Raw genomic sequence first — 12392 nt, forward strand, 5'->3', positions numbered from 1 at the left:
AGCTTGATGAGCAAGAAGCAGCAGAACTGGAGGGAAAAGCTAGAGCCTCAACCAAGTAAAGCTGATGCAATTGTTAATAGCAATGCTTGTTGAGCTATGATTATATTAGTCATTTATAGTTAAGAGTTAGTCTTGCCGGTCAAGTAGTAAAAATGATTCTCTTATGTTTCACTTGATATGTATGCGAGTCTCTTGTTCTAGTTTGACATGTATTTTAGTTATGCTTGAAGTGTATCTCATAATTGTTACAGATATTGGTATAATTTTTAGCGACAAACATGTACAAACTTCCATGCATAATTAGTGATGTTGTACAATCCACTAATGCAATGAAATATACATGAATTTCATGCAATACATGTGTGCAAAGATTTTATAAGACTAAGAGGTTGGGGGCATCATCGATGTGACGATGTAAATGGTCGCTGGAGAGAACAATTGGAGAGGGAGATGAGGTACTTGAGGTGGTTACTGCAAAGTTCTATTATATATAACTGCCACTAGGGGGGTTTTCATAAAATGTCCATTTAAGTGGCCTGAGATCCCTCCCCAAGAACCTGTGCCATCCATCTATGATCTGATGGCTCAGGACTATTTTTTCTATTTTTGCACGGCAAGTCCATCTTCTATTGTAGTTGCTCCCAAGTTAACTTGATGTACGGTAGTAAAAAACAATAACGTGCACCACATCGTCGACAACAACAACAACAACAACAACAATAGTGTAGAAGTATATATTCGATCTCTCTTACAAGTTACAATTCCTTCATGCTCATATCCTATTACATCACCAAACTTCTTATTGTCATTTCAACTACAACAAGGACCTTGCATAATTTACTTCCTGATTCATCTAGGCTCAGGTCGAAGTAGTAAGTCTACTAATCCGAGCGCCCCTTCCGGAGACTCGATGTCAAGTTCATCGGCCAACTCCCCAGCCTCCTTGGGATCCCAAAAATCTCTCCTGCCCGCCCATTCCCACCACACCAATACTTTACTAATCTCTGACCACTTAACCAAATAATCTGTCACCTTCTCAGTCAAGTATGTTTCTCCCCTCCCCCATTGCAGAATATATGCGTCGCGTACGGGACGGAATCGTAAGGATTCCGGTCCCATGAGTATAATTTGGGCCATTGCTATTTTTAGGTCGCCGACGGGGGTTGAAGTTGAAGTAGGGTCGTAGGACGAGAGGAGCGACTCTTTGCCAAGTGGAACGCCAACTAGAAACTTATGGGAAGGTATGTTCTTTCCGTCGGGTCCTTTGTGTACTCCCATGAGGTTTCTATAGCTTGGGCCAAAGGGAAGTGGATAAAACGGCTCGACAAATATGGCATCGTACCCTTTTGACGTATGGAGCTTGTTCGTCAAATTATTGTAGGCGAGGAAGTAGAGGTTGTCGTTGGCGAACCATAACGTAACCTTGTCGTTCCCTCGCCCCTTCAGTGTGGGTTTGATCCAGGTGGCCGGCGGCACCGTCTCCTTGTCTTCAGGCTCCCGCTGCGGAGCCATGACATCGCAAAGGCCGCCGACTTTCATGCGGAACCCTTCTTCGACAGTTTCGATCACATGGTTGTGCCATGTATCGAGCAGCTCCGTGTGCTCTTGAGTCCGAACGTCATGCTCCCATGCTCTCTCCTCCCCATGCGCGGTTCTGGCAAATAAGACAACTATTGCCACGAAAACGGCCTCTGCGGAAAGACAAGGAACTCATTAGATTGACAGTCGAGTGAAACATGCATGAAGGAAAATTGTTGTGGATCCTTACTTGTTTTAGCACCGCCAATTGCTCCTCCGTTTGTGCCAGCTACTGGAGACATGCTCACGGCTGAAACTTGAGAATTTTATTTGGTTGGACTCAAGCTCAACTGATGGTCTTTGTCACTGCTGTAGGGTTGATACTGCCGATATATATAGGTTTCAATTGCAAGGAAACACAATCTTTGTGCTCGCGCGGGGGAAGTTAGTTCAAAGACCAGAGAAGAATATCATCACCTTGGCGCTGCGGTCTGCACTTGGGCTTTAAAAAAGTTTGTTTACTTTCTTTGTTTTCTGCAAGAACCCAACACACACAAGTAGTGCGTCTTCGGAATTTAACCACCTAAACCATTAATCTTTGTTGATGAGAGCCAACAATACAGATTTCAGAACATTGCGCCAATTTTATTTTCTTCATTGTCGTGCAAATAAACTAGATTTTTTTCATTACAAAGGGTAAATTTAATAGCTTTGTTCTGATAGTGTTCCTTTTAATATATTTTTGCGTTACTTACTCCTCTTGTTTTTATGTGTGTTTTCATTTTGCTTTTCCACTTTTTTCTTTCTATTTTTCATTTTTTCCTCACTTTTCTGATTTAGGGATGTTTTTTTCATTTTACCATTTTTTCGAGTAACACCTCAAGTGGGGCACACGGTTCGTACATTTCATAAAAAAGAAGCGAGTTGTGTTGTTAATCTTCCCTAATAATAAGGACGTGGCTAGGGAGCGCTGCTGCGCTTGTTGGTTGTTTTGAGCGCACCACTATATAAAGTAAGTGCATGTCATTGTGGCCAGCTGTCTACGCTAGAATAGGAAAGAAAACTATTCGGCCACATCCCCTAGCGCACATGGCTACTGATGGAATCAGTCTAGATCTTGTCCACACGTGCATATATTTGGGATTCAAAAAGTCTTAAAAGCCGTAATTTTTGATTCAAGCATCGAAATCTAATTCCATTTTCACCATTAGGCACTAGTAGAAAAGGGGACAAAGGTCCAGGCCGGGTCAGCCCATTAGTCCTGGTTCAGTCTAGAACCGGGACCAATAGGGGCATTGGACCCGGTTCGTGAGCCCAAGGGGCCGGCCGGGCCACGTGGGCCATTGGTCCCGGTTCGTCTGGACCTTTTGGTCCCGGTTGGTGGGACGAACCGAGACCAATGGGCCTGGCTCCTGGCCCACCACCATTGGTCCCGGTTGGTGGCCTGAACTGGGACCAAAGGCCCCCCTTTGGTCTCGGTTCATGCCACGAACCGGGACCAATGAGGTGCCTATATATACCCTCGCCCGCGAGCAGAGCACTCTAGCAGTGCTCTGTTTTTCTTTGGTCGGCGAGGGGAGTGCTTTGTGGTGCTCTAGCTCACCTCCTATGCACATGAGGTGATCGATGAAATGCCCGAGCCACACTAGTTAAGCTTTCTCCTCTCGAAGCTCGACCTCAAAGCTCCATTTTCCTCGAGATTTGTCTAGATTTAGCGGTCCGTCACGCCCCACCCCCGTCTTCACCGCCGTCGATCACCCGCGCCGATCTCATCACTGACACCACCGTGGTGAGCCTATTGTTCTTATCTTCTTTCTGAAAGAAAAAATATTCTTACTTGTATGTTTAGATAGATACTTGTATCATTTTCTTACTTTTATTATTGCATCTTATATAGTGCGATGGTTTTGGTATCTGCCCCCGTCGGCCCTCGTCGTGTCTATGATTCGGATGTGGTATATATATTATCTTTGTAACTATTGGTTCATTTATTGTTTATGAAAATTATGCCGACCAACGTGACATAGATTTTATTTATCTAGAATGTATGTGAACCGGAAATTCCAACCGACCCTATTGTCGAGAGGTTAAATTTAGTTGAAGAAGAAAACAATTTCTTAAAGGAAAAAATAAAAAAAATTGAGGAGGAGAAGATGATATTGGAGTTGCATGTTGCGGATGTCGTCGATGATCACAAGATCAAGATGGATGTAATGCGCTTGAAGATTAGAAAGATTAGAAAATATGCCATTCATACCGAGGCTTGGTATCATTATGCCGTTGGATAAATTGTTACCTTGGTTGCGATTATGATCGCCTTTGTTTTCGCATTTAAATGTTTTACATAGTTTCAATGTATGGTTTAATTAATTAGATGCTCTGGAAAGCTATATGTTGTTAGATGAGAACTATGTATGTACTTTGGTTTTAATGTGATGATGAACTTCTATTAATTTGGACACTTAATTATATATAATGCACGCAGATGAACCGGCAATGGATGTACGGTGACAGACACACCTCCGAGTACATTAAGGGCGTGCATGGGTTTCTCGATGCGGCTGAGGCAAACAAGCAGAATGGTTTTATGTGTTGTCCATGCACTAAATGTGGGAATACGATGTCTTACTCTAACCAGAAAATCCTTCACACCCACCTACTTTACAAGGGTTTCATGCCACACTATAATGTTTGGACGAGGCACGGAGAAATAGGGGTTATGATGGAAGACGACGAAGAAGAAGAGTATGATGACAACTATGTGCCCCCTGAATACCGTGATGCTGCAATGGGGGGAGCTGGTGAAGATCAAGAGGAACCAGACGATGTGCCCAATGATGCTGCAACGGGTGAAGCTGCTGAAGATCAAGAGGAACCAGACGATGTGCCCGATGATGATGATCTCCGCCGGGTCATTGTTGATGCAAGGACGCAATGCGAAAGTCAAAAGGAGAAGCTGAAGTTCGATCGCATGTTAGAGGATCACAAAAAAGGGTTGTACCCCAATTGCGAAGATGGCAACACAAAGCTCGGTACCGTACAGGAATTGCTGCAGTGGAAGGCAGCGAATGCTGTGCCTGACAAAGGATTTGAGAAGCTACTGAAAATATTGAAGAAAAAGCTTCCAAAGGATAACGAATTGCCCGACAGTACATACGCGGCAAAGAAGGTCGTATGCCCTCTAGGATTGGAGGTGGAGAAGATACATGCATGCCCTAATGACTGCATCCTATACCGCGGTGCATACAAGGATCTGAACACATGCCCGGTATGCGGTGCATTGCGGTATAAGATCAGACGAGATGACCCTGGTGATGTTCACGGCGAGCCCCACAGGAAGAGGGTTCCTGCGAAGGTGATGTGGTATGCTCCTATAATACCACGGTTGAAACGTCTATTTAGAAACGGAAAGCATGCCAAGTCGATGCGATGGCACAGTGAGGACCGTAAGAAAGACGGGAAGTTGAGAGCACCCGCTGACGGGTCGCAGTGGAGAAAAGTCGAGAGAAAGTACTGGGATGAGTTTGCAAAGGACCCAAGGAATGTATGGTTTGCTTTAAGCGCGGATGGCATTAATCCTTTCGGGGAGCAGAGCAGCAATCACAACACCTGGCCTGTGACTCTATGTATGTATAACCTTCCTCCTTGGATGTGCATGAAGCGGAAGTTCATTATGATGCCAGTTCTCATCCAAGGCCCTAAGCAACCCGGCAACGACATTGATGTGTACCTAAGGCCATTAGTTGAAGAACTTTTACAGCTGTGGAATGGAAACGGTGTACACACGTGGGATGAGCACAGACAAGAGGAATTTAACCTAAAGGCGTTGCTGTTCGTGACCATCAACGATTGGCCCGCTCTCAGTAACCTTTCAGGACAGACAAACAAAGGATACCACGCATGCACACACTGTTTAGATGACACTGAAAGTATATACCTGGACAAATGCAGGAAGAATGTGTACCTGGGCCATCGTCGATTTCTTCCGACCAACCATCAATGTCGAAAGAAAGGCAAGCATTTCAAAGGCGAGGAAGATCACCGGAAGAAGCCCGCCATGCGTACCGGTGATCACGTACTTGCTATGGTCAATGATTTACACGTAATCTTTGGAAAGGGTCCCGGCGCACTAGCTGTTCCGAATGACGCTGAGGGACACGCACCCATGTGGAAGAAGAAATCTATATTTTGGGACCTACCCTACTGGAAAGACCTAGAGGTCCGCTCTTCAATCGACGCGATGCACGTGACGAAGAACCTTTGCGTGAACCTGCTAGGCTTCTTGGGCGTGTATGGAAAGACAAAAGATACACCTGAGGCACGGGAGACCTGCAACGTTTGCACGAAAAAGACGGCATGCCTCCGAAGCAGTATGAAGGTCCCGCCAGCTACGCTCTTACGAAAGAAGAGAAAGAAATCTTCTTTGAATGCCTTCTCAGTATGAAGGTCCCGACTGGCTTCTCGTCGAATATAAAGGGAATAATAAATATGCCAGAGAAAAAATTCCAGAACCTAAAGTCTCATGACTGCCACGTTATTATGACGCAACTGCTTCCGGTTGCATTGAGGGGGCTTCTATCGGAAAACGTCCGATTAGCCATTGTGAAGCTATGTGCATTCCTCAATGCAATCTCTCAGAAGGTGATCGATCCAGAAATCGTACCAAGGCTAAGGAGTGATGTGGCGCAATGTCTTGTCAGTTTCGAGCTGGTGTTCCCACCATCCTTCTTCAATATCATGACGCATGTCCTAGTTCATCTAGTCGACGAGATTGTCATTCTGGGGCCCATATTTCTACACAATATGTTCCCCTTTGAGAGGTTCATGGGAGTCCTAAAGAAATATGTCCGTAATCGCGCTAGGCCAGAAGGAAGCATCTCCATGGGCCATCAAACAGAGGATGTCATCGGGTTTTGTGTTGACTTCATTCCTGGCCTTAAGAAGATAGGTCTCCTTAAATCGCGGTATGAGGGGAGACTGACTGGAAAAGGCACTCTTGGAAGTGACTCAATAATATGCAGGGACGGATATTCTTGGTCTCAAGCACACTACACAGTTCTACAGAACTCTACCTTGGTGACCCTGTATGTCGATGAACACAAGAACAGTCTGCGCTCCAAACACCTGGAGCAGTGCGACGACTGGATTACATGTGAACACATTAGGACTTTCAACAGTTGGTTGGAAGCACGTCTCAGAGGTGACAACACTGTTTGTGATGAGTTGTACTTGTTGTCCAGGGGACCATCTTTGACTGTATTGATTTACAAAGGATACGAGATAAATGGGAATACATTTTACACGATTGACCAAGATCAAAAGAGCACCAACCAAAACAGCGGTGTCCGCTTTGATGCAACAACCGAGAAGGGAAAGGACACATATTATGGTTACATAGTGGACATATGGGAACTTGACTACGGACAAGATTTTAAGGTCCCTTTATTTAAGTGCAAATGGGTCAATCTGTCAGGAGGCGGGGTACATGTAGACCCACAGTACGGAATGACAACAGTGGATCTGAAAAATCTTGGGTACACTGACGAACCGTTCGTCCTAGCCAATGATGTGGCACATGTTATCTATGTGAAGGACATGTCTACCAGACCGAGAAAAAGAAAAGATAAGGAAACGAATACATCATACGATGAGCCAAAGCGCCACATAGTTCTTTCAGGAAAAAGGGACATCCTGGGAGTGGAGGGCAAGACAGACATGTCTGAAGATTATGAAAAGTTTCATGAAATTCCTCCCTTCAATGTCAAGGCTGACCCAAGCATCCTGATAAACGATGAAGATTATCCATGGTTACGGCGCAATAAGCAAATGACACAAGCGAAGAAAAAGTGAAGACTTTCTCCCGCAACTATTATGATGATACCATGCCAAATTTGTAACAGACGAGTATGCTATGCCAACTTTTTCAGAGTTCATTTGAAAACTATGAATTTAGGTCAAATTTTCTCTATAGGTGCATCTATGTTCATTTTTTTAGTAAAGTTAATCACAAACTTGTGATTCACACAAATTTCAAAGAATTCAAATTTTAACTATTCAAATTTGGAAACTAATGGCACTAACAGAAAGTTTATAATTTTTCTAAAACTAATGGCACTAACAGAAAGTTTATAATTTTGCTGACCTAAAAGCAAAAAGAATTAAAAAATAAAGCAAAAAAAAATAATAATACAGAAAACAAAACAAAAAAACTGGAAAAAAATAAAAATAGCAACAATAAGTATTTTGTTGTAAGTAGAAAAAAAATAAAATAAATAAAGCAACAAAGAAAACAAAAAAACTAAAAAAGTGTTTTCAAATTTGAAAACTAATGGCACTAACAGAAAGTTTATAATTTTTCTAAAACTAAAAGCAAAAAGAATTAAAAAAATAAAGCAAAAAACAAAAGAAAATAAATAATGCAGAAAACAAAACAAAAAAACTGGAAAAAATAGGGCTCGCCCCTGGCCCATGACCATTAGTCCCGGTTTGTGCCAAAAACCGAGACTAAAGGGTTGGCCCTCGTTCCACCCAGAGTTTAGTCCCATCTCGCCAACCGAAGGGCGCCCACACCGGTTTATAAGCCCGTCCCTCTCTGCGTTGTTGAGCTCCTCTCAAAGTGAAAATAGATGCCCCTATACAGGAAATTTGACCTAAATTCATAATGAATTTCTCTGAAATTCATAGAAATTGATTATGAATTTAGGTTCAATTTTCTCTATAGGTGCATCTATGTTCATTTTTTAGTAAAGTTAATCACAAACTTGTGATTCACACAAATTTTAAAAAATTCAAATTTAAACTATTCAAATTTTAAAACTAATGGCACTAACAGAAAGTTTATAATTTTTGTGACCTAAAAGAAAAAAGAAATCACTAAAAAACTATAAGTATTTAGTTCTAAGTAGAAATGAAAAAATAAATAGCAAAAAATGCCTATAATATTTGTTATGACTAACTAAAATTACCAAATTGAGTATAATGATAAAACACAGTAATATTAAATAGCAGGAAAAAGAATGACTCAAAAATCAATTTTTATAGTAAAGTTATTCATAAACTAGTGATTCACACAAATTTTAAAAAATTCAAATTTAAACTATTCAAATTTTAAAACTAATGGCACTAACAGAAAGTTTATAATTTTTGTGACCTAAAATAAAAAAGAAATCACTACAAAACTATAAGTATTTAGTTCTAAGTAGAAATGAAAAAATAAATAGCAAAAAAGAAAAAAAATGCCACCTACTGGGCCACCACGGCCTGAATACGACTAGAAACCCAACCATGGGCCAGGATTCAGGCCCGCAGCAGGCCCAGTAGGCCCATAGGCAGTGAAGTGACAGATTAGGCCCGAAAGCCTGCAGTTGAGAGGAGCTCGAGAGGGTGGGCGCAACAGCGCTTATAAACCACTCCCAAGCCCTCTCAACTAGCGAGGTGGGACTAAACTTTTGGGCGCGGGGCATCACAAGCCATTGGTCCCGGTTGGTGGGACGAACCGGGACCAAAGGGTGGCATAGGTCCCGGTTCGTGGCACAAACCGGGACCAATGCCCCCCTTTAGTCCCAGTTGGTGCCACCGACCGGGACCAAAGGCCGCCGCTTCCCGCCTTTTGGGCTGCTGAAAAGAGGCCTTTGGTCCCGGTTGCTCGCACAAACCGGGACTAAAGGGGGCATTGGTCCCGGTTTGTGCCACGAACCGGGACCAATGGCTTTGCTATATAAGCAAAGACTTAGGAAATTTTCACATTTCCCTCGCAGTTGCCCCCGACGACGCCGAGCACATCGACGCCGCCCGCCGCCCCCGCCGTCGCCGTCGCCCGCACCCGTCGTCGCCATCCCCCGGGCCCTCGCCGGCCGTCGCCCGCGCCCGCGCCCTCGCCGCGTGCTGCCATCCCCTGCCCCGACGCGCGCCGCCCCTGCCCCGTTGCCGTCGCCGTGCCGCCGTCCCCTACCCCGACGCGTCGCCGCCTCTGTGAGCACCGCGCTTCTGCCGCCACAGCCGCCACCGTGCAATTTTTTTAATTATATACATGCTATTTTTACATTTTCATATATATATGTATGTATGTATGTATTTTTTAGATATATGTATTTTTATGTATGTTCATATATGTATGTATGTATTTTTTACATGTTTTTTGTATGTATGTATGTATTTTTTCAATTGTAATGATGTTTTAAAAATACATATATGCAAAAGTTAGATTTTTAATTAGAAAAGTTTTATCTATATATGTTCTCTAATTTAGTACATTTTAGGTTAGTTTTATATATTTAGGAAGAAGGAATAGAAGGAAGAAGAAGGAAGAAAAGGTTTTATATATGCAAAAGTTACATTTTTAGAAAAGTTTTATATATCTAGCTAAAGGAAGAAGAAGAAAAAGAATGAGAGGAAAAAAGAAAATAAGAAGATGAAGAAAGGAGAAGAAGAGGAGAAAGAAGAGGAAAAAAGAAGAAAAAGAAGAGGAGAAGAAGAAAGGAATAGAGGAGAAGAAGATTTCTATTTTTTCTTCTTCTCCTCTTTTTTTTCTTCTTTTTTTTTCTTCGATCTTCTCCTCTATTCCTTTCTTCTTCTCCTCTATTCCCTCTCTCGATAACTTCAACACGAGGGGGGGGGGTCGATATACCCCTCGGATAACTTCGACATGAGGGGCGGTCGATATATATACCCCCTCTCGACTGTGATAACTTATACCGCGGGAGCACCCCCCGACCCTCTCGCTCGACCAAAACTCTCGAGGACACCCAAACCCTAGAAAAAAATGATGTCGGTCTCCTACCCCCTCCCGCCGCGCCCCTACCCGACAAACTCTCTCGAGGCCACCCCAAACCCTTGAAGCATTGTCGAGGCCACCCCAAACCCTAGAGAAGCAACGTCGAGGCCACTAATTAATATATATGATTCCTTACTATGATTAGCTAGCTAGTTCTACGTTTGCCACTAATATATCCATCTGTCATGTTTGAATAATAATTGCCATGTTGTAAATATTTGTAGAAACTATGGACACCACCCGAGACGAAGAAAAAGAAGCGTTGTTGAGGGACATAATCGCACAAGGAAGTGATGCCGTCTCGTTGTTTCTCAACGACACCGATGGTCTGGAAGGAGAGGGTGAAGAAGCTGGCTCCGGTGACCTAATGCCGGTGCAAGAAGGAGAACGTGAGGACGGCTCCGGTGACCCAATGCCGGTGCAAGAAGGAGACCGTGATGACGGCTCCGGTGACCGAACCGAGTCCGGCCAGGTATATATATTAGTTAAGCCTGTGCTGACTAGCTAATTGATGCATTCATTGTTTTGGTATGTACACATATTAATTAAGTCTTTGTTCTTTTTTCTAGCCCTCCGGATCGAGCACAACTGAGGTAAACAGACGAGGCCCGAAGAAAAAATTGAGCTCGGATGAAAGGTTTGAGATCATAGCAATCACGCCCGACGGCCAACCGATTGAACCCATCCGAACAAAGAACGCATTTGTTGCTCAGTGCGGGGTTCTGGTTAGGGACAAGATCCCGATCAGCATCCAGCAATGGTTAAAGCCGGCTACAGAAGACCCTGAGGTGTCTTACGTCAATGATATGCAGAAAAATGATCTTTGGACTAAGCTGAAGTCAAATTTCACCCTACCTCCAGAGGATGATCCGGAGAAGCCAGTTAAAGAGCAATTAATCAAGTCTTTTGCTCTTAAGAGGATGGCAGGCCTATTCAGGAGGTGGAAGAAAGAGCTGAATAGGTTTGTCGATAAAAAAGAGACACCAAAATTCAAGGGCAGATATGAGAAGATCAGAGATCACTGGCCCACATTTGTGGCCCACAAGACATCGGAAAAGAGTAAGAAGATGTCGGAGACAAACAAGAAAAATGCTGCGAAGAAGATGCTTCACCATCGCACGGGGTCAGGTGGCTACCTCGTAGCCCGGCCTAAGTGGGCCAAGGCTGAGAATGATCTGGTTGAAAAAGGGATCGAACCAGAGACAATGAACTGGCCAGACCGTTGCCAGACTTGGTTCTTCGGGGCTGGCGGAACCTTGGACCCTGTAACAGGGAAGTGCATTTGGACGGACGAGCAACTTGACATACCCTTGAAGAAGCTTCGGTACTGTATCGAAGCAGCGCAGCAAGGGACATTCCTTCCAGACAGAGAGAAGGACGAGCTCACAATTGCCCTCGGGAATCCTTAGCACCCTGGGCGGACACGAGGCACGCCAGGCTCCATTCCGTGGAAGGATGGGTTTCCGGACGCAGGCGGTTACAAATGCCAGGAGAGGAGGAAGAAAGTGCAGCAGTCCGAACTGCAGGCGCTTAAAGCAAGGGTACTCGGGATAGAGGAACGAGAAGCAAATCGCAGAAAACGAACTGCCGAAGCTTCCCCCGAAGCTACCCCGCTATCTCAGTGGAGAAGCAGCGTGGCTTCCACCGAGCTGCTTCAGCCGGAGCATGTCTTGACGGCTCCTGCCAGCTATCCCGTGGATGCTATCACGGAGTCTCAAAATTGCCACCTTATGACGCAATGAATTAATATGAAGGTCAAGGCGGCTGTTGGCTCTGTTTATCCTTCTGAACCCGGCGCAACTTTTCACTGCCGGCCGATTCCAAAAGGATATGCTAGGGTGATGGTGGATGAAATAACGGAGGGATTTGAGGAGCTCCCGCTTGACCACCCTACCGGTGAAGGGGAGACTCGGCTGGGTTCTGCTCTGAAGACTCCATGCCTATGGCGGAAGGATCTCATCAACGAAAGAATTCCTTATTTAACACTATCTTAAAGTTGAATTCCCTATTTAACACTGCCAAAATATTTCTTCCCTATCTATCATCGACTCTAAATTTCATTCCCAATATAACACTTTCGTCAATTTTTTGAGCTAACAGT

The 12392-nt window shown here is 44.1% G+C and overlaps 1 protein-coding gene across 1 annotated transcript; it reads right to left on the reverse strand.

Moving 5' to 3' along the window:
• Positions 1-849: 849 nt before the first annotated feature.
• LOC125533031 lies at positions 850-9409 on the reverse strand. The gene is made up of 2 exons (XM_048696836.1): positions 9280-9409; positions 850-1691 (listed from the first exon to the last, which is right to left on the reverse strand). Exons 1-2 carry the CDS (start codon positions 9407-9409, stop codon positions 850-852), a joined length of 972 nt encoding a protein of 323 aa, XP_048552793.1.
• Positions 9410-12392: the final 2983 nt, after the last annotated feature.

Source organism: Triticum urartu, chromosome 1, assembly GCF_003073215.2.
Source record: "Triticum urartu cultivar G1812 chromosome 1, Tu2.1, whole genome shotgun sequence".
In the NCBI taxonomy this organism is placed as follows: domain Eukaryota; kingdom Viridiplantae; phylum Streptophyta; class Magnoliopsida; order Poales; family Poaceae; genus Triticum; species Triticum urartu.